The 21392-nt window shown below is 41.8% G+C and overlaps 1 protein-coding gene across 1 annotated transcript; it reads left to right on the forward strand.

Moving 5' to 3' along the window:
• The first annotated feature begins 12737 nt into the window (after nucleotides 1-12737).
• Nucleotides 12738-15252, forward strand: LOC134302239 (piggyBac transposable element-derived protein 4-like). The gene is made up of 4 exons (XM_062987277.1): nucleotides 12738-14372; nucleotides 14764-14837; nucleotides 14922-15018; nucleotides 15226-15252. Exons 1-4 carry the CDS (start codon nucleotides 12738-12740, stop codon nucleotides 15250-15252), a joined length of 1833 nt encoding a protein of 610 aa, XP_062843347.1.
• The last annotated feature ends 6140 nt before the right edge of the window (nucleotides 15253-21392 follow it).

Raw genomic sequence — 21392 nt, forward strand, 5'->3', positions numbered from 1 at the left:
GAATTAAAAGAAAAGGAGAGAAAAGAGAAAGAAGAACAAGAAAAGAAAAAAATAGAAAACAAGGCCAATGAAAAGATACAAAAGATAAAGGAACAGCTGGAGGCAGAAAGACTGAAATATGAACAAGAAAGAAAGAAAAAGGATAAACAGCACAGACAGGAAATGGAAAATAAACTTCGAGAGCAGCAGGAAAAATTCAGAAAAGAGAAAGAAAATGAAGAGAGGGTTCGCAGTGAGGTAGAGCAGAGGAATTTGGCCTTTGTTAAAGATGAACACGCCAAAGAGCTGGAGAATCTGAAGAAACAAACCAAACAAGAAACAAGAAAACAAGCAGAGGAAGAATTTAATGCTAAACTGGAGGAGAAAGTTAAAGAAGCCAAATATTTGGGTTTGGAACAGGGTTTTGATATGGGTATGGAACAGGGTTATAAAGAGTGCCATGTAAAAGTCGAATCAGAAAGAACAAAGCCAGGCAGACGTATAGATTCTTTTGTCAATTGGGTTTGTAGGTCAAATGAAGAAAAAAAGGTCAAGAAAAATAAGTGAAAACAATGCATGAGGGCATTTTTATTATTTTCTTTTTAAACCAGTTTGATAAAAGGTCTGAGCTGGTTTTGAAATATTTTTGAATCTCAGCAGTGCTACTGGCCTGCTGGGCATCTACACAGACGTAATTGGTTATGTTTTGGGTTTAGAGTTTCCTGGGGGATTGGTGCCATGTTAATGTTAGCTTAGTGGTAACATGCAGCACATGGGAGATTCTTTTAAAAGCTGTTCCTGCAAATGTTTCTTTTCTTTCACCTTATTTGCTTTAGGCTGCAGATTTTATTTGGTGGTGTTGTTTCATTTATTGTATTTTTTTGATCTTTAATTGCAGTATTGTTCTGCTCCGTTTAAGCATCTTGTGTAGGGAATTTAACCTCTTCATTCTCGCAGGTACGGGAATAAATCTGGTACCACAGATATAATAAATACTTTAAACAGTTTTTATTTAAAGTTTATTTAGACAAGTATTCTAGCTGGCTTGTAGTTTCTATTTTAAATAGATATTTAAAAATGACATATGAGCATGTTATAGAATTGTTTTTAAATGTATAAATGAATCACAATGAATTTATGAACTATTACAACTTCATCCTGTTATAATGAGAGAGGTAGGACCCAAAGATGCAGAGTAAAAAATTATTTTTATTTAACAATAAATAATAATATACAATATAAACAAAGGATAAGGAGAACAGAAAACAATTCGGGAAATCCTGAACGAAGCCACTGACGTCACTGGCAACTGAAAAAGAGAAAGAAAAACTCAAAAGCACAAATAAACCAACGCGAGTCGCGAACCCTGGTCACTCATTCGCGAACCGAAAGCGTATCTTACAACGCTACGGCGTGGCTACAAGTAGAACAGCTCCTTGCGCTTATAAGGAGCGTAGTGGGAGGCGGATCTCCGGATAATGGTGAGAACCATGAAGCCGAACAAAAATGGGCTTTCAAGTAAGCCGGATCGGCATTGTCACCAGCACGGGGTTGCTGGGAAGCAGCCGATCTGAATACGAAAATAAAAGAGCCAAAGAGTGAGGCGCAGATTCGAACTGGGGTTGCGGTGATACCAGAGCGGCATTTTAACCACTCAGCCAAACAAGCTGCGATGGAATCGGGAAGCGACTTAAGACTGCGGTGATTTGACTAATACGCTAGCATTAGCCCGCTGCTAACCATGCAAGCGGGGTGTAGCGAGATTAAAACAAACCGCAGCGCGAGGGCTGCACGTAATCGCACCGGCTTTATCTAACAATGAAATCGAAGCCCTGAATTACCTCAGCCTTTCGACCTACACACCCAACCACTATACAGTGCCTGGGGTAACCGAGCTAGCCCTACAAAAGAAAACGGCTGGTACAGTGCAGCCATAAGCCAAAAAGGAGAACAAAGGTGCGACGCCTGCAGTCTGGCAACGCCCCCTTAAATAGGGAGCTCGCAGATGCAGGTCATTCGCCCTAATCAGCTTGTCTCCTATTTGAGGCCACGCTGTTCTTTGTTCTGTAACGCCTGCGACGCTGGGAACTGGTGGTATGTTCACCAGACGTCGCAGGCACCCTAACACAGCCAACATCTAAAATTCAAGCTAAACATTTAATGTGTAATCTTAATAATACAAGAAAGTTTTGAATGTCTGTAAAACATTTAGCATACTAATAAACAGATGAATTAAATTTAAATCTGTTATTTTCTTATTCTGTTTGCTGTGACAGACACAACATTATACAACCACTTTATTATTATTATCTTGTGTGTACATTTGATGAGCTACACCCTGGACATGGACACACTGTGGGTATGTAATTACTGGAAGTAGCCCATCTCTGTCCAATGTACCCCATTCTATTAATGAAAAGCATCTCCTGAAAGATCCTTCACTATCCAGACATTATTTGTGAGCTGGATTATTTTGAACACGTATTACCAGTACCAAACCATGACTCTTAAACCTTGACCCTCAAACTTTCCCCACTTCCCTTGTCTGCAGAAGTTAACCCCATCACTTTCCTGCACTGTTATGACCACTACTCTCTAAAAAATAAAGGGCATAGCATACAATGTTTAGAGTGCAGTAAATGTTTATTTACAGAGATATTTACAGTATTGGATTGGAAATGTAATTTGCTCTGTGTGACTGTATTTGGAAATGTAGTTTGTTCATGGTTGCTTTGGCTGTCCACTCATCAGTGACCTGTTTAATATAAACTGCTTTTCACATATTGACACAGATGTTACTTATTCTGTGCTTTTCTCCCACATACTTGAGCGGTTGCTACAGTCTGGGCAAATGGCCATCTGTCATAATGCTGTAAAAGGGAGATGTGTCTGTGTCAGGTGGGCATGGTGACAAAATAATTACATACACAAATGCACTTTTTACAATTCTTTTAAAACACCATTAAATACACATAAGCTTCAGGGTGAGCACATGCCAAAACAATAAACCAAATTTCAAACTAACTACAAAGAGAATTCAACAAAACTAAGCAGAAAACAACAACACAACCATAAACCTTGCTAGCTATCAAACACAAAAGAAATGAGGAATCAAACAAAATGGCAGCTCGCCCTACAAACAATTAAAATAAATCATAAAGTGAAAACACAAGACAATAAACACAGGGAGCTCAATAAACACTACAATCCAAAGTCATCATTAGTATTATAATCAAAATCTCAATGCAAAGAAGAAACCAAGTGCTGCCAAATTGTCACTTTTTCATTTCAAAATTCTCAGCACATTCTCTATTAGGAACAGGTCAGGACTGCAGGCAGGCCAGTCGAGTACCCGTACCCTTTTCTTCTGCAGCCATGCCTTTGTAATGTGTGCAGCAGGTGGTTTTGCATCGTCTTGTTGAAAAATGCTGGACGTTCCTGAAAAAGACGACGTCTTGAACGCAGCACATGTTGCTCTAGGATCTCAATGTACTTTTCTGTATTAATGCTGCATCACAGAAGTGTAGTCAAAAAAACTGCTATAGTAAGAGTTACTGAATCCGGTCCATTTCCAGCCAGGCCAGAACCCCTGTTGGGTGTGTATGGTGTGTAACCTGCTACTCCATCAGATAATCAGTCTGAACATCCAACATGAACACACTCTTATCATCACACTCACTCACTGCTATCGGTTCTAAACACACACACACACACACACACACACAATTAAACACGACCTCACCTAGTGAGGTGGTGGAATATTGAAGCTTCTCCAAGAAGAAGAAAGAGCTCCACCTCATGGGTGTATGGCTGTTATCATCACGGAATATGGAAACATCATTAGAATAACACACCCGTGATGTTGCTGGTTTCATCACTACCCCATGAGTCCAGATCAAACCTGAAACACACACACACACACATGCTTAATGTTAAAGTGGTGTGTCTTTGTAAGGAATGTAAAAGTGTGTGTGTAGTATTTAATGAGTGTTTATTAGTCGATGTGTATGTAGTGTGTGTGTGTGTGTGTATCATACTCAGTGTTGACTCTGCGGTTGATGGAGTTAATGCAGGGAGGAAACGGGAAAGTAGAAAGTCTGTTTATCTCCTGAGCAACGCCGCACACCTACACCTACACACACACACACACACACACACACACACTTGTAAGAAATGAGACATCAGTAGATACAGCAGTAAAATGTGTGGGTTATGTTGTGATACACACCGGACTGAGCACGTCTTCCTCTGAGGTGTAGTGGAGATCTGTAACACACACACACACACACACACACTAATGTCACCACTGTCTACCACAAAGCAACAAGTCTACCTAAGAGCCTTAACTGTCTATGCCATGACTTAGTCACCAATGTATGAAGCTAAATTCAAGGCTTTGTGTAATTCACTAAAGGTCCTTCACACCAAACCCACAAACCCATGTCTTTATGGACCTTGCTATGTGTGGTTCGGTTATGGTTGAACAAGAAGATTGTGAGACTTGATCTTACCTTCTGTATGTTCACTGTTCTGACTGTTACAGATGGACTGTGAATGATAAACACAAAATGCACAAATAAATGAATGTAAAAGTGAATTCAGAACATATTTAGTCTGGATTTCCATGATCAGATAGTGACAATGCAGAGATCAGTGCAAGGTTGTTCAACACAACACTGACCTAAAGCATACAGCCAAAACAACTAGAGTGGCTTCAGGGCAAGTCTTTAAATGAATCCTTGAGTGGCTCAGCCAAAGTCCAGACTTAAACCACATCAAACATCTGTGGAAGGACCTCAAGGTTGAAGTTGACAGATGCTCGTGTTTAGGATCTGCCATGAGGAATGGGAGAAGCTGCCTAAATCCAGGTGTGTAAAGAAGACTTGCAGCTGTAATTGCTGCCAATGAGGCAATTAATAAAGGGTTTGATTTCTTTTGTGAATATGAGATTTCAGTTTTTAATTTCAGTTCAAAATCAAATCCACAACACAATACAGACGTCAGGGGGTCTGAATACTTTCTGAATCCACTAAATAAATAAATGAAGACAATCAGTACACAAGGAAGAGACCTTAAACATTTTCAGTCTGTGTACATGCTCTGACTTGCTCAGGAATTTAGTACCTTTAGCTAAAACATTGTGTGTATGTGTGTGTGTGTGTGTGTGTGTGTGTGCGTAAACAAATGCAGTACCTGGTTTGTCTGATCATGGGGGGGTCAGACTGAGTGAACAGCAGGGTCCAAAGCGACGTTCCTCACTGATCAAGGACAGAAATGACTATGCACACACACACACACACACAAATAAAAATACAGCATAGCGGCATAGCTGGCGGCACGGTGGTGCATCTGGTAGAGTGGGTGCCGCAAAGCAACATGATTCCTAAAATCTTGGGTTTGATCCTCGTCTGTGTTTATATGCAGGAGGTAACTACAACCCTGACTAGGATAGTGCAACGGCAAAACAGACATTGAATAAAGGAATAAAACCAATGTGTGTCAGGAACATCGTACAGGACAAATCAGAGTCACTTTGGCAGTGTGTACTGGCTACTATTATTAAATATTAATTACATATATTTAAATGTGATCGGTTCATTGTGACCTTTTTCAAATCCTTATAATTTTTGTAGTTTACAATTCTAATATCATTACTCTTGGTTTTATTTTTACAGGGGTGTGTAGACTCCTTACAGCCACTGCATGTGTGTGTGTGTGTGTGTGTGTGTGTGTGTGTGTGTGTACTCACTCCGTGACTGCATGACTGTGAATGAGTAAACTCCTGCTGTTGGTTCTTCTCCTTCTTTTTATCCAGTTCTATCTGTAACCGCTCCACGTCACCCTGCAGCTCCGTGATACGTTTGCGCAGACGGTTCTTATCCAGGAGGCAGTCGGTAAACTCCAGCTGCAGACTGTCTCTACTGCGCAGAGCCTAACACACACACACACACACACACACAGACACACACACACACACACACTAATATATATATATATATATATATATATACAGTCCCTGACAGAAGTTCTGTCGCTTATCTATGTTGTGGAAACAAAAGCTTATAACCTGACTTTAAATTCATCCATTGGTTTTAGAAATGACTCATATGAAAGCTGAAACCCTCCCAAATGAGGTTTAATTTACGAAAATAAATTTGCTTCACTGCAGAAATATTGATCATTTAATGAACACAGAAAGGTCAGATTTTGGCAAGACAAAAGTTTTGTCGCCCACAGAAAGTAATGTGAAAATCAAACAAATAATTTACTTCAAATACAAAGATATGTTTCATAACATTGGTGAATGAAGTTGTGGTGCTATTAGAGCCATATTTAATATTTTGTGTGACTTCCATGAGCTTTAAGGACTGCATCCATGCGGTTCGACAATGATTCATACAATTTATTGATGAAGTCATCAGGAATAGCAAAGAAGTTTATCAAGATTCTTTGGTTTTGTCTTCCAAGCTTCCTCTTTCATCCTACCCCAAACATGCTCAATGATGTTCATGTCTGGTGACTGGGCTGGCCAGTCCTGGAGCACCTTGATCTTCTTCGCCTTGAGGAACTTTGATGTAGAGATGGATGTATGAGATGGAGCACCATCCTGCTGCAAAATTTGACCCCTTTTATGCTTGGGAATGTAAGAGGTAGCTAATACTTCTTGATATTTTAGGCTATTGATATTGCCTTCCACCTTGCAAATGTTTCGCACACCCCCATACTGAATGTAACCCCAGACTATGATCTTTCCACCACCAAACTTAACAGTTTTCTGGGTGAATCTTGGATCCATACGGGCTCCAGTAGGTCTCCTGCAGTATTTGCGGCGGCTGTGGTGTAATTCAACTGAAGATTCATCTGAGAAATCCACCTTCTGCCACTTTTCCAGTGTCCATCCGTTTAGTAGGCTGTGGGCCTTTTAATTGCCTTTTGTTTAGTGCTGGCTTCTGGGCACTGATTCGACCATGGAGGCCATTTTGAGACAGAATCCTACAAACTGTTCTAGTTGACACAGGGACTTGAGGTGACCAGGCCTGGTGGAGCTCTGCTGCAGTGGAAGAGGGGCTGTCTTTGGATTTTCTAACCAACAAACGTTCCTCCTTAGCAGTTGTCTTGCGGGGTCTGCCGGACCTGGGCTTGTCAAAAACATCTCCAGTCTCTTCAAATCTTTTTTTAATTCTTTGTACTTGACGCTGAGACACATTAAAGGTGCCAGCCACCTCTGCAGTGGATCTGGTCTTCAGCCTCTTGATAATCAAGGCTTTGGTCGCAGGGTGGATTTTTGGCATGTTGTCAGAGGTGAAGTTGCAGTTCAAGTGAAGGTCTGGGGTGCTGGGGTTCTTTTTATACACACCCACTAATTAACCGATCAATTAGTGAGCACAGGTGAGGCTGTAAACTAGGATTAGGTGCATTATATGACAAGGCGACAAAACTTTTGTCTTGCCACAATCTGACCTTTCTGTGTTCATTAAATGATCAATATTTCTGCAGTGAAGCAAATTTATTTTCATAAATTAAACCTCATTTGGGAGGGTTTCAGCTTTCATATGAGTCATTTCTAAAACCAATGGATGAATTTAAAGTCAGGTTATAAGCTTTTGTTTCCACAACATGGATAAGCGACAGAACTTCTGTCAGGGACTGTATATATATATATACAGTATATGTATATGTATAATGCTATACTATATGTGTGTTTTTGTTTGTGTACCCTTTCCTAAAGTTCCCAACCGAACACTGTTGTACAGACACTATTGCTTTTGACAGATCATTGTGTCTTTACCAACAATTACTACAGCATGAGTCCATCAGGTTGAAAAATGCACTTGATCAGTACAGGCTCAGTGCATGTATGTATATTTATGTATAGATGGCTGGCTTCATAGTATCTGCCATGAAGAATGGGACAAACTGCCTAAATTTAGGTCTGCAAAGCACAGCTGGAATTTCTGTCAAATGAAACTTTACTGACTGAGCCCCAACTTACATGAGTGGTAAATTTCTGAGCAGCTTTATATATATTTTACCTCATTATTATAGGTGATTTAGTATAGATTGATGGTAAAATGGTCATTATAAACATCTAAACACAAATCCACAGCACGATACAGTAAACAATAACTCACAGGGTGTGAATACTTTCTGAATCTGCTGTATGTGGTGACTTGTGGTGTACCTGATCTCTCTCTCTTTCCAGTTCCATGATCTGGTTGAAGTAAGATAAACTTTTCTCATGCTCGGCCTCCCAGTCCAACTGCAGCGTCCTCAGCTTTACCTGTAACTGCTCACACTGAGACTCCAACTGTACACACACACACACACACACAGTAAATAACACATCAGTACAACATGAATACATACATATATTAACTCGTCATCTTGTACGGTACGATAATTTATTTTAGTCAGCAAATGAAGTACCTATTTAGAAAACGTAGGTGCCCAGGTCGGTAAGCGGGATAGATGGATGGATGGATGGATGGATGGATGGATGGATGGATGGATGGATGGATGGATGGATGGATGGATGGATGGATGGATGGATGGATAGATAGATAGATAGATAGATAGATAGATACTTTATTAATCCCGAAGGAAATTGAGGACATTCCGCTAGCACACCAATGATGAGATCTGGGTTTAAATCTCAGAGGTGCTATTAGTCTGAGAGTGGGGGGATGGCCATCAGAAGTCCTGTGATGGACTTTCCAGGGTATTTCTGCCTTGTGTTCAGTGTTTCCCAGTAGAACAGGTCCCACGATTAATAAAAATAATAAATATAGAATTTAAATACTTGTTTTCCCATTGATGGAGGTTTAAAACAACTCAAATAGCAAAGTGTAAAGTTTGGTAAAGGAAGAATAACAGTCAGGGGCTCAGATACATAAATAAAATGTTTGTTTGGGATTCTGAACTTTCTTAGTTTGCTGGGCGCCCCCTAGCAGGCACAATTGGCAGTGCCTACAGCAGACAAAATCGGCCACTAGTCTGCTGGGTAGGACTAAATTATACAGGACTAAGGTCTTGTATACTGTGTAAGGACCCTGGTTAATAGCCCGAGGCTCCTGTACAGAAGTAGGGGAACGTGGAGATCAGCAAGTAACTCTCCAGACGCATCAATCCACCGAGGTACAGGTGAATAAGAAGGGGTCAGTGGACCGCTGTTTCAGCACTTAATAAGTTCTGGAACTCTGTTGCTAAATGTAAAAATCTGTTTCTTGATGGTGTGCAGAAGAATGAAATTGTAAGTGTGGATGTTGACTGACCTTTTTATTACTGGCCTCTGCGCTTTCCAGCTCCCCCTGCAGGCTGAGGATGCTGGTACAGAGTTCATGCTTCTGCTCTGCCGCTTCCCTCTGATCCTGCTTCAGAATATCCAGCAGAGCCTGAGTTTCACTAATGAGCCCATTCAGGGTGTCTGAGCGCTGCAGTGCTGCCACCCGACCAGCAGAGGTGCTGTCTGTTCCTAGTCCATTTAATCCCTCGCCACGGGTACATGTTCCACTCGTACTTCTGGGAGACTTTGAGTGATTGGAGTAATTGTTAGCGCTTTTCTACACTTCTGCCAGTCTGTTCTTCAGCTGCTCCACCTTAAATAAAGAAGATGATTAAAATTGTTAGACTATTTATTTGTTTCAGTCGAACCTGTTATGGGGCCCACCTGCCGTAAAGCTTAGTGGGACTGCACAAATGAATAGCTGGCAGAGAGGCAAGGAGGTGCAGATGACTGACAGTGCCGGTTCCTTTCATCAGCAGTCTCTGCACATCATTTCTTCTCTGCCGTCTATTAATAACATGGCATGTGGGCATGATCCTGTAATCCTGGCCCCCCTGCCAAGCCATACGAAAGGTTACTAAACCCATTGCTGACAACTAAAATACATTTTATAAAACAAATGATATGCTTTTAACTTTGTGGCAAAGCTTTGAAGAAGGCCCTTTCTAGCTCTAGCTCTAGTTCTTGTTTGAGCTCTAGTGGCCTGGTTTTAGCTTTAATAACACATTTAAATTTTCAGCATTTAGCAGACACCTTTATCCAAAGGCCCACCAGCAGCAACCTGGCTTGAGACTTGTTGAGACTTGAACCAGCAACCTTTTGATTACTAGTCCAGTACCCTAACCACTAGGCTATGGCTTGCATTTAGGATAAATTGGGAGGTCGATTGCAAGCCAGACATTAAACCTCAAAGCACTAATCATCATTCCTACTCCTACTACTTCATTGAGAAAGCCTTGTCAGAGGAGATAAAGACTTTTTTTTAATAGGGAAACTGGTTTCATACTAATGCCCACAGTTTAAACATGGGATGTCCAACAAGCCCATGGCTAAGTGTCCACATATTTAAGACATATAGTATACTTGAGGCAAATAGTTATGGAAAACAGTGAAAGGTTTAGCATACACCATGTTTGTTGCTACTGTGCAGCATAAGTGTCTAGAATTTTAAATCTGTCCAACTCAGATAAGATTAGAGATCTGAACCTGTCTGAACTAGGGTGGCCAAACGTTCGGTTTTAGGATGGACAGTCTGGCTTTTCAGCTGCCAGTCCTCCATTCACGCAACGCTAGGACGGACACTTAAAAATCCGTCTTTTGGAGTGAACTGGTTTCATTTTTGATCAACATTATCTGTCATTGGCTCAGGTACATGTCAAAACAAATGCTTTGTATTTCATTGGTTTAACAGCCTCATTTTCTACCTATCGTGGCTCGCCCACCACTGGCCAATCGCAGAAGCTCCGCCCTCTGAATGCTAGTCTGTAATTGGGTGGTTGAATTTCGCCCACCCGCTCTGTACACACCTCTAATAGAGTCAATTAATCAGCTCTCATGCTCTGGAATGCAGCGAAAAATGCCGAAAAGAAAAACGAGATACAGTTCTGAGTGGTCAGCACAACATCATTTCATTTCTAAAAGCAAGAAAGATGATTTTCATGCTTTCTGCACACTATGCCGATGTGATGTAGACATTAGCAGCAAAGGAAAGGATGCTATAGAACGACATGCTGATTCAGACAAGCACAAACAAAACGTGCGGAGTGCAGGTACATCCTCTCTGGCATCGTTCTTTAGTACTACTCGGTCACCCCTAAATGACAAAATATCAGCTGCTGAACTTTGCAAAGTGTATCATGCAGTGAAGCATCATCACTCTTACAGAAGTGTGGACTGTGGTTTTAAAGTTGATAGAGAGATTTATGGTGACTCCACTGTTGCTAATGGTGTTACCTGTGGGAAAACCAAAGCAAAATCTCCATGTGATAATGTGCTAGCTCCATACTCTGTCCAGACACACGTGGATTACATTAAAGAAAACAACCTGCCATTTTCCCTGGCAACAGATGCTTCAAACAAAGGTAGAACAAAGTGTTTTCCAGTTGTTCTCAGATACTTTAATTTTGAGAAGGGAGTGCAACATCTGCTGCTTGATTTTTACAGTGACAGTAATGAAACTTCTGAAGCTATAACCAATCAGCTTCTCTCCAAGCTAGATCAGTCTGGTCTGGATTTAAACAAAATCTCAGCTTACTCAGCAGACAATGCCAGTGTGAACTATGGAAAGCACAACAGTGTATTTCAAAAACTGAAGCTGTCCCAGAAGGAAATTGTTGCAGCAAACTGTCTTGCTCACCTAGTCCACAACACATCTAAGTATGCTGCAGGGAAATTGGATTTTGATGTTGAAAATGTTGTACTCAAGGTGTATAGCCATTTCAGCATCTCAGCTAGCAGGACAGCACAATTAAGGGAATTCTGTGAATTTCTTGAAGTTGATGAATGCAATATTTTGCGACATGTTGTGTCAAGGTGGTTGTCACTACTTCCATCTATTGACAGAATTCTTCAGAACTGGAAACCCCTGACAAGTTACATGCAGAGCTTAGGTGAGGAGGAATGCCCCAAAGTTCTGCAGACATGCTTTGGAGAGAATTCCTGTAATGTGTAAGAGACTTATTTTTTGTTCCTCAGCCATGCTCTAAAATTATTCACTGACTGCATTGGGGCATTAGAAGCCAAATCATTCTGCATCACCTCAGTGTATAAGCTTATGAAGGACCTGGATGGCAAATTTGAGAGGAGACTTAGGGATCACTTTTTTGGCTTTGCTGTAAACACCAGGCTGAGACAGTTTACACCAGATCTAGCTAGAAAATGTGAAGCTGACTTTATTCTTTTTTACGAAAGGGCAAAGAAATACTTAAATGACAGATATGACTTCTCTGAAAAGAGCTTTCACAGCCATGTATCTAAACTGAGCCTTGCAGGTCCTGTGCAGTTTAACAAATTTTGTGAAGCTGTTCAGGTCTGTCAGGTCCAAGGCATTGATATGGATGGACTTTATCCCTTGTATTATGTTACGGGTCAATTTGACCCATTTCAATTTTTGAGTTGACCAAAGTGCAGGTTATCCTTACTTTTTTTCCAAGATATTTTATGAGTTTTTCTCATCTAGGGTCATGAACTGCTGTGTAAAATCTGGACACTTTGATGTGTCGTGGAGTGTCTGCACAGAGTTTGTATACAAAGATGATGTTGTGGGTCATTTTGACCCAGACAAAAACAAGCTGTTTAAATCCAAAATAAACATGTCTCTTTGATATTTTTTATTTTGACTGCCTCTGAATAGCCATTCAGAACCAGGTGTGTGTGTGTGTGTGTGTGTGTGTGTGTGTGTGTGTGTGTAAGAGGGACTTAATCTCCTCTGTCATTGTCACTGTTTCCATGCCCTTTCTTTGAGAAATACACCAAAATGAGCTCCAAACAATTTACAGCTGAAGAAGTTTTATCGCAGCTTATGAACTGGGATAGTGATGTAGAGGAAGAGATTTCAGAGTCGGAGGATCCTTCAGAGCCAGAGGACAATGCTATTGATGATCCAGATTGTCAATTTTCCCACAATGAGGAAGATTCAGAGGACGAGTCTGCCGGTGTCCCTTCATCAGATGAAAACCAAGACACGCAACAATCGTCATCCACAGAGGGGACATGGACATCTAAAGATGGTAAAATAAAATGGTCAACATCACCACACCAAAGCCGAGGCAGATTGTCATCTTCTAATGTCATCAAAATGACGCCTGGTCCGACAAGATTTGCTGTCACAAGAATTGATGATATTGAATCAGCATTTCAGCTCTTCATATCCCCACCCATAGAGAAGATAATCCTCGACATGACCAACTTGGAGGGGAGGCGTGTCTTTCAAGAAAAATGGAAGCCACTGGATCCAACTGACTTGCATGCTTACATTGGAATTCTGGTATTAGCTGGAGTATACAGGTCAAAGGGTGAAGCAACTGCAAGTTTATGGAATGAAGAGAATGGAAGGCCAATATTCCGAGCAACAATGTCTTTGGAGATGTTTCACATGATCTCTCGTGTGATCCGATTTGACAATCGTGACACCAGAGCTGGTCGTCGCGAGAGAGACAAACTTGCAGCGATCAGAGATGTTTGGGATAAATGGGTCGAAATCCTGCCTTTATTGTATAATCCTGGCCCCCATGTTACTGTGGATGAGCGCCTCGTACCATTCAGAGGACGCTGTCCTTTCCGACAGTATATGCCAAACAAGCCTGCGAAATATGGCATTAAAATATGGGCAGCCTGTGATGCAAAATCCAGTTATGCATGGAACCTGCAAGTATATACTGGAAAGTCACCTGGAGGAGCACCTGAAAAGAATCAGGGAATGTGTGTGGTATTGGAGATGACTGAAGGGCTGCAAGGTCATAACATCACATGTGACAACTTCTTTACATCCTACCGTCTTGGAGATGAACTTCAGGAAAGAAAGCTGACTATGTTGGGAACAGTCAGAAAAAATAAGCCAGAACTTCCCAGTGAGATTCTGAAGATGCAAGGAAGACCTCTGCATTCCTCAAAATTTGTTTTCACAGAGAAAACAACACTTGTTTCTTACTGCCCAAAGAGAAACAAGAATGTTCTTGTGATGAGCACAATGCACAAAGATGCATCTCTGAGCACGAGAGAGGACATGAAGCCACAAATGATCCTGGATTACAACTCCACCAAAGGAGGAGTTGACAATCTTGACAAAGTCATAGCAACATATAGCTGCCAGCGCAAGACTGCCCGTTGGCCCTTGGTGGTTTTCTACAACATTGTGGACGTGTCTGCTTACAATGCCTATGTGCTGTGGATTGAGATCAACCAGCAGTGGAATGCCAGCAAACTGTACCGACGTCGACTTTTCCTGGAAGACCTAGGCAAAGCACTCGTCACTCCCAAGATCCAGAACCGGGCCAGGCCAGCTCGATCCCCAGCAGCTGCAGCTGTCATCGCAAAAGTCCAGGGCAGGGCATCTGACCAACCAACAATGGATCCTTTGGATATAGGTGCAAAGAAACGCAAAAGATGTCAAGTCTGTCCCTCCCGAGATGACAGTAAAACAAGTACCTGCTGTGTGAGGTGTAAGAAATACATCTGCAGAAAGCACACAGTCACATTCTGTCCATCATGTGGGGAACACTGAAAATGTTGAACATTGAGAACCCAAAAAAAGGGTTCGTGAAGAGGGAAAAATTTAAATCAGTTCTTTTCAGTTTGTGTCTTCTTAAATTGAAATTGAGTTATTTAATATAGAGTTAAAATTATATATCTCTTCTTCTCGTTTCTTCTAAATGTTTGTATCATTTAAAATAAAGTTCTTATTGGTTTAACTTCATTTTTGACTGTGTTGAGTGGATTTACACAATACGGGTAAAAATGACCCGCAACATAATCAATGTATTTTTTTCTCACCATAATACAAGGGTTATGAAGAATATGCCATTGTGGAGAGATTTCTCAGTTCTTCAGAGGCAGAAAACTGCAACAGTGAGGAGAGGTATCTCAAGTTGTTCACCAGGTCTGAGGTGCCCCTTAAAAATCTCAAGATTGTGAGTGCTTATATATTCTCCATTCCATGCAGCAATGCTCACACAGAGCGTGTTTTTTCAATGATGAACACAGCATGGAGAAATGATAGAAACCGTCTTGAGGTTGATAGCATCAAGGCAGAACTTCAGGTTTGTGTGAACCTCACAGAAGGGTGTACAGAGATGTACCACAAATTCCTAGCAAATAGGAAACTTTTGGAGGCAGCGAGGAACGGACTTAAATATCAAAAGTAGACACAACATTTGGTGAGTAAAACAGTAATTCGTTATAGAATTCTTGCTTAAATTGGTCAAAAACTCTGTTATATGGGTTCTGGTTTCAATTCTGTGTTGCAGTATTATGTCCCCCTGTTCCTGGTATGACGTCCTCCTTTTTGGGGTGTAATGTCCTCCTTTTTGGGACTATGAATGTGGCCACCCTAGTCTGAACGTAGCCTGATGCTATTCCTGGTGCATATTATAAAATTACAAAAACAAACCTGCCTGTACCAGCAAGCAGATTCCAGCTAGTAACCAGCCTCAGGTGATCAGACTGGAGTCTGATGGTTTTAGATGAGATCTGGATGCTAGTTAATCTGTTTTTGCTACACAGATGGTTTAGATAAATTTTGATGGTTCTTGAATGCTTGTTGTAGCTGATATTACTGGATTTTAATGGTTTTAGATGCTGATCAGGTTGGGAGGCCAACTAAAGAAGACCAGCTAAACTACACCAAACCAGACCAGTTATGCTGGTCTAAGATGATTTTGCTGTGTAATTGATAAAGCTTGATTAAAACTGATCTAAGGTCAGTTATTGGTGATTTAATGGTGATGCTGCATTGAAGACTTGCTCACGTATCAGATCTTTACTTGATGTCCATCTGACTTAAGCTGATTACAGAAGAGCCTTTAGAATGGGCAGAGTGATCTAACCATGGTTAACATTATAATAGAACCAGGAATGCACCCCCCACCCATCGCTGAGCTGAACCAGGTGTGTGTCCAAGTGTGTGCAGGGTGACGGTGTGAATTTTACGATACGTAATGATCACCTAACCAGAAGGACAGTTCCCACAAAGCATTGCACCATTCAACTAAATACAATAACGCATGAGCAACTCCAATGATGAGTGGGTGGCACGTGGCTGCATGGTTTCTATGGGTTTAGGTTTGATCCTAGCTTCTGATCACCGTCTGTGAGGAGTAAAGTGTGGTTACAGGTGAACCCGAACCCAACACGACTCTGCCCAGGATCAAGCAGAGTGAGATATTTGGTGCTTTTACAATAAGTTTGAAACAACAGAGTCTGACCAAGTTTGGAATTCATCCAGTGTTGGACTTAGAAAAGCTTATTCTGACACTCATAGCAGAGTGCTAATGCTGTTATCTTCAAATCTGTGTTGACGCAACACCACAATAATCACTGAACCACCTGACATTCATTTACCAGCTCCGGTTCTGTTAAATAATAACCAGACAGATTCAATAAAATAATTCAGGTTTTATCTGATGTACAATATTGCTCACTGCTGCAGTTTTGTAGTAAAATAAGATGAACGGATCAGTGATGTCAGAATAAAATGATTCTGAATAATTACATCACATTTTCTTTTCTTCACGTCCTCAGTTCTTCAGTCTCAGTTTTCATTTCTCACACTGCCCACATGTTTACTAACGTCTAAGCCGTGTTGTATTTGGTTGTGTAATAATAACATGTGTGTGTTTGTGTGTGTGTGTGTGTTACCTGTGTGAGTAAATCTCTCTCGCGGTTGGAGGATTTACGTTGTTCCTCTAGAGCTCGTGAATACTTCACTGCCTGCTCCAACAATCGTTCCTTCAACCTGCCTAATTCCCTCGATCCTGCTTCCCAGTCCAGTTTAAGCCTGTCACACACACACACACACACACACACACAAATAAAACACACTACATGGTAACATGTACTATTAATTGCCCCCAGACGTGACTGAGTGAGTGAAATTGAATGTGTGATGCCCTATAGTCACAATTTTACTCTCAACTATGAATCACTCTGGTTTTATGTGTGTAGGTGTGTTGTGTAGGTATGCTTGTGTATTTGTAAGTGTGTGGGTGCATGTGTGTGTACGTCTATGTGTGTGAGTAGGTGTATATGTGTATGGGTAAGAATGTATGTGTAGGTATATGTGCAGGTGTGTTTGTTTATTCTGTGTGTGTGTGTGTGTTCTCTGAGCATTTTAGATCCGATTGGAGCACCGCCCTGATTCCGGTGTTTGAGGTCGGATGAACCTGGCTGGCTTATGTTAATCCTGCCCTCCTTGTCTGTAATTGGTGGACTGCTCTCTTGATTGAAAGTTCGGAACACCTGGAACTCTTACTTAAGAGAGAAAGAGAAGAGAAGACACGCGGCACGCGTGGGCAGGCGATTGTTTTATTAGACTGGCGCTTCGTTTGTTAGTAGTGGGCTGTTGCTTTGTTTTTATAAGCAAAAACATTATTAAATGCCTTGGTTGGCCTGTGTTGTGTTTATAGTGGGTTTAGTAGAGAATCGGTGCCCTTTTTGTTTGTACATCATTCTTTCTTGTTTTTTGGTTAGCCAGGGAGCGAGGGAAGGAATTGTGTTTAATTTTCTCTTTTATTTTGGATTTAGGCAAGACAGAGTGTTCGGGGAGTGGGAAATATTTTAGACGTGGGTTTTGTTTATTATTTTGGCATGTAACCGATTCCTGAAGTAAATGCCCCTTTTTTTTTTTTTTTGTCTTTCTTGTGGTCATTGAACAAAGACACGACAACTGCAACTTTGAGTGTTAAGTCTTTCTTTTTTTTCTTTTTATCTTACCCCTTTAAGTCACAATTTAATCAGGTTACGCCCAGACCTAGACCTGGGGCGTAACAGTAGGTAAATGTGTAAGTGTGTGTATGTGTGAGTAGGTATGTATATGTTTTAGGTAGATATGATATGTATGTATAGGTGAGTGTTGGTGTGTGTATAGATGTGTGTGTGTGAGTAGGTATGTATGTGTATATGTAAGAATGTATGTGTAGGTGTATGTGCAGGTGTGTTTGTGTAGTTAAATGTGTAAGTGTGTATGTGCAGGCGTGTGTGCAGGTGTGTGTATTTGAAAGTGTGTGTGTTTGTAGGTTTGTGTGTGTAGTTGTGTGTTTGCAAGTGTGAATGTGTAGGTATGTGTGTTTGTGTAAGTATGTGTGGTGTGTATAGGTGTGTGTATGGATAAATATGATATGTATGTGTGTTGGTGTGTTTGTATTTATGTGAAGGTTGGTGTGTGTGTGTATGTGTGTGTAAGTAGGTGTGTATGAGTGTGTGTATTGATAGATATGATATGTATGTGAGTTGGTGTGTGTATTTATGTGTAGGTTTGTGTGTATGTGTGTGTGTGTAAGTAGGTGTGTATGTGTATAGATGTGTATGTGTGTATGGGTAGATGTGATATGTATGTGTAGGTGTGTGTGTGTGTGTATGTGTGTGTGTGTAAGTAGGTGTGTATGTGTATAGATGTGTATGTGTGTATGGGTAGATGTGATATGTATGTGTAGGTGTGTGTGTGTGTGTATGTGTGTGTGTGTAAGTAGGTGTGTATGTGTATGGGTGTGTGTATGGATAGATATGATATGTATGTGTGTTGGTGTGTGTATTTATGTGTAGGTTTGTGTATAGATGTGTATGTGTGTATGGGTAGATGTGATATGTATGTGTAGGTGTGTGTTTGAGTAGGTATGATATGTATGTATAGGTGTGTGTTGGTATGTAAGTGTAGGTGTGTGTGTGTGTGTTTACCTCTCCAGTTGACTCAGTTCTTGTCTAAAATCCTGATTTTTTCTTTCTGCTTGACTCCGTTCGTCCTCGGCTACACGACACCGCTGAGAGAGACGCCGCTCACACATGCGACTGTTACACAGCTGCTCTCGCAACTTTCTCACCTCCAGCAGCAGGAACTGGGTTAGACCTTCAGGACCTTCCTCATCTACACACACACACACAAACAGACACAGACAAAACAAATGTACATGTATGTAAAGTCAGATTTATTGTCTATAACATCACAAACACACACACACACACACCAAGCATCATGGAGCAGCGCTGTGTGGCCCGTTGGCCCGTTAGTTGCATGTACTGTTCAGGATGGTAGAACTCCAGAGATTCCATGAAGGCCTGCAGTCCACGTGGGCCACGCCCTCTTAGAATATCCAATAAACGACCTGCCAGGAGACACAACAAACCAACCAATCAGAATCAATCAAAATAATAATGATGTACTGTGCAGATCTGTAGAGACAATAAGCTGGTGCTGAAGTGCAGGTGAAACGTTTGGAGTCTCCAAGAGGGTTAAACAAGAGGGTCTGAAAATAGGAACAGTAGGGTGAGGTCAGCATGGAGAAAGAGCACTGAGGTGGGTGGAGGAAAAGGAGCAGAAACAGTGGCAGTAGTCAGAAATCAGGGGCAGTAAAAGGAGAGTCAGTGGGGTAACAGTGAGGGGGAAGTGCACAAGTGGGTAATGTATGGGGATTTTGCACTCTAACCAGTAAATGTAAGAAAGCAGGGCAATGGACAGTAGAGATGAAGATTAATAAGGAAAGTCAACGCAGTAGGAGTAGAAAGGGCAAGAGGGGCAGCAAGGTAAAGATCAGTTGGGTCAGTAATGAACTGGTCAGGGTGCCAGCTCAAATGTGGACCTCTGAAAAGCTTAAGATAACTTCTATTTTTTACTGTACTGGGTACTTTTATTGTCCTGTACCGGATGATAAGGTAAGGTTCAGTAAGAGCAATAAGGTAAAAGAGAGTAAAGACGTTACTGTGAATGGAACTATAGTGGAGGGAAAAGAAACAATAATGTGAAGTAAAGTTGGAGCAATAAGGTGAAGTAAATACTGACAGTAATGTAAGGAACAGTAGGTGTAGTAATGTGAGGAACTGTAGTGGCAGCAAGGTAAAGTAAGTAAAGGAGCAGCAAGTGTAGTAAGGTGAGGAGCAAAAAAGTCAGGAGGGTAAAGTAGGAGCAATAAGGTAGGTGGCAGTGTAATGAGTAAGGTCAGGGGGAGTAGGAACAGTAAGGTGAGGGACAATAGGGGCTATTAGGTCAGAGGCAGTAGGGACAGTAAGGTGAGGGACAATAGGGGCTATTAGGTCAGGGGTGGTAGGGACAATAAGGGCTGTTAGGTCAGGGGCAGTAAGGACAGTAAGGTTAGGGACAGTAGGGGCTATTAGGTCAGGGACAGTAAGGTGAGGGGCAATAAAAGTTGTTAGGTCAAGGGCAGTAAGGACAGTAAGGTGAGGGACAATAGGAGCTATTAAGTCACGGGCAGTAGGGACAGTAACGTAAAAGGCAATATGGGCTATTAGGTCAGGGGCAGTAGGGACAGTAAGGTGAGGGACAATAGGGCTATTAGGTCAGGGGCGGTAGGAAAAGTAAGGTAAGAGGCAATAAGGGCTATTAGGTCAGGGACAGTAAGGACAATAAGGTGAGGTACAATAGGGGCTGTTAGGGGCAGTAGGGACAATAAGGTGAGGAGCAACAGGGGCTGTTAGGGAGAGTAGGGACAGAAAAGTGAGGGGTAATAGGAAATGTTAGGGGCAGTAGGGACAGTGAGATGATAAGTAATAGGGCTAATAGGGGCAGTGGGGACACTAAGGTGAGAAGCAATAGGGGCTGGTAGGGACAGTAAGGTGAGGGACAATAGGGGCTGTTAGGTCAGGGGCAGTAAGGACATTAAGGTGAGGGACAATAGGGGCTATTAGGTCAGGGGTGGTAAGGACAGTAAGGTGGGACAATAGGGGCTATTAGGTCAGGGGTGGTAGGAACAGTAAGGTGAGAGGAAATAGACAATATTAGGGTCAGTAGGGACAGTGAGATGATGAGTAATAGGGACTGATAGGGGCAGTAGGGACACTAAGGTGATAGTAATAAAGGCTGTTGGGGCAGTAGGGACACTAAGGTGAGAAGCAAACAAGACAGTTAGGGGCAGAAGGGACAGTAAGGTGAGGAGCAATAGGGGCTGTTAGAGATATTAGGTACAGTAAGATGACAGGCAAAAGAGCTGTTAAGTCAGGGACAGTAAGGTGAGAAGCTATATGGGCTGTAATGTCAGGGGCAGTAAGGTGAAAAGCAATAGGGGCTGTTATGTCGGGGCAGTGGGGTGAGAAGTTATATGAGCTGTAATGTCAGGGGCAGTGGGGGGGCATTAAAACACTGGCCTCTCACCAGCTTTACTAATGCGCAGAGGGAGCTGAGTGGAGTTGAGCACTTCATCCTCATCCTGCTCGTCGATGACTTTACACTGCCGCAGATATGGTGTCAGTTTAGCTGGGTTTAGAATTCGGGTCAGTTTGTGCCTCACACCCTCCACTCGATCCCATAATTCCTCACACCTCTCCTCGGTCCATGAGGACACCACGGGGGTAACTTCACCCTCCAGCACCCACTCGCTTTCACCTACAATAAACAGAGAGAGATACAAAGAGTAACAGTTGTTCAATTCTTAAAGGTTAATGGTTTGTACATGTTAGTGAGAGTGGGTGG

Source organism: Trichomycterus rosablanca, chromosome 2 (assembly GCF_030014385.1).
Source record: "Trichomycterus rosablanca isolate fTriRos1 chromosome 2, fTriRos1.hap1, whole genome shotgun sequence".
Taxonomy (NCBI): Eukaryota; Metazoa; Chordata; class Actinopteri; order Siluriformes; family Trichomycteridae; genus Trichomycterus; species Trichomycterus rosablanca.

Coding starts and splice junctions, on each gene's coding strand:
- LOC134302239 (XM_062987277.1), top strand. CDS start 12,738: ATGAGCTCCAAACAATTTACAGCTGAAGAAGTTTTATCGCAGCTTATG. Junction 14,373..14,763: donor AGAAACGCAAAAGATGTCAA/GTCTGTCCCTCC, acceptor CCATAATACAAG/GGTTATGAAGAATATGCCAT. Junction 15,019..15,225: donor GCATCAAGGCAGAACTTCAG/GTTTGTGTGAAC, acceptor TCTGTGTTGCAG/TATTATGTCCCCCTGTTCCT.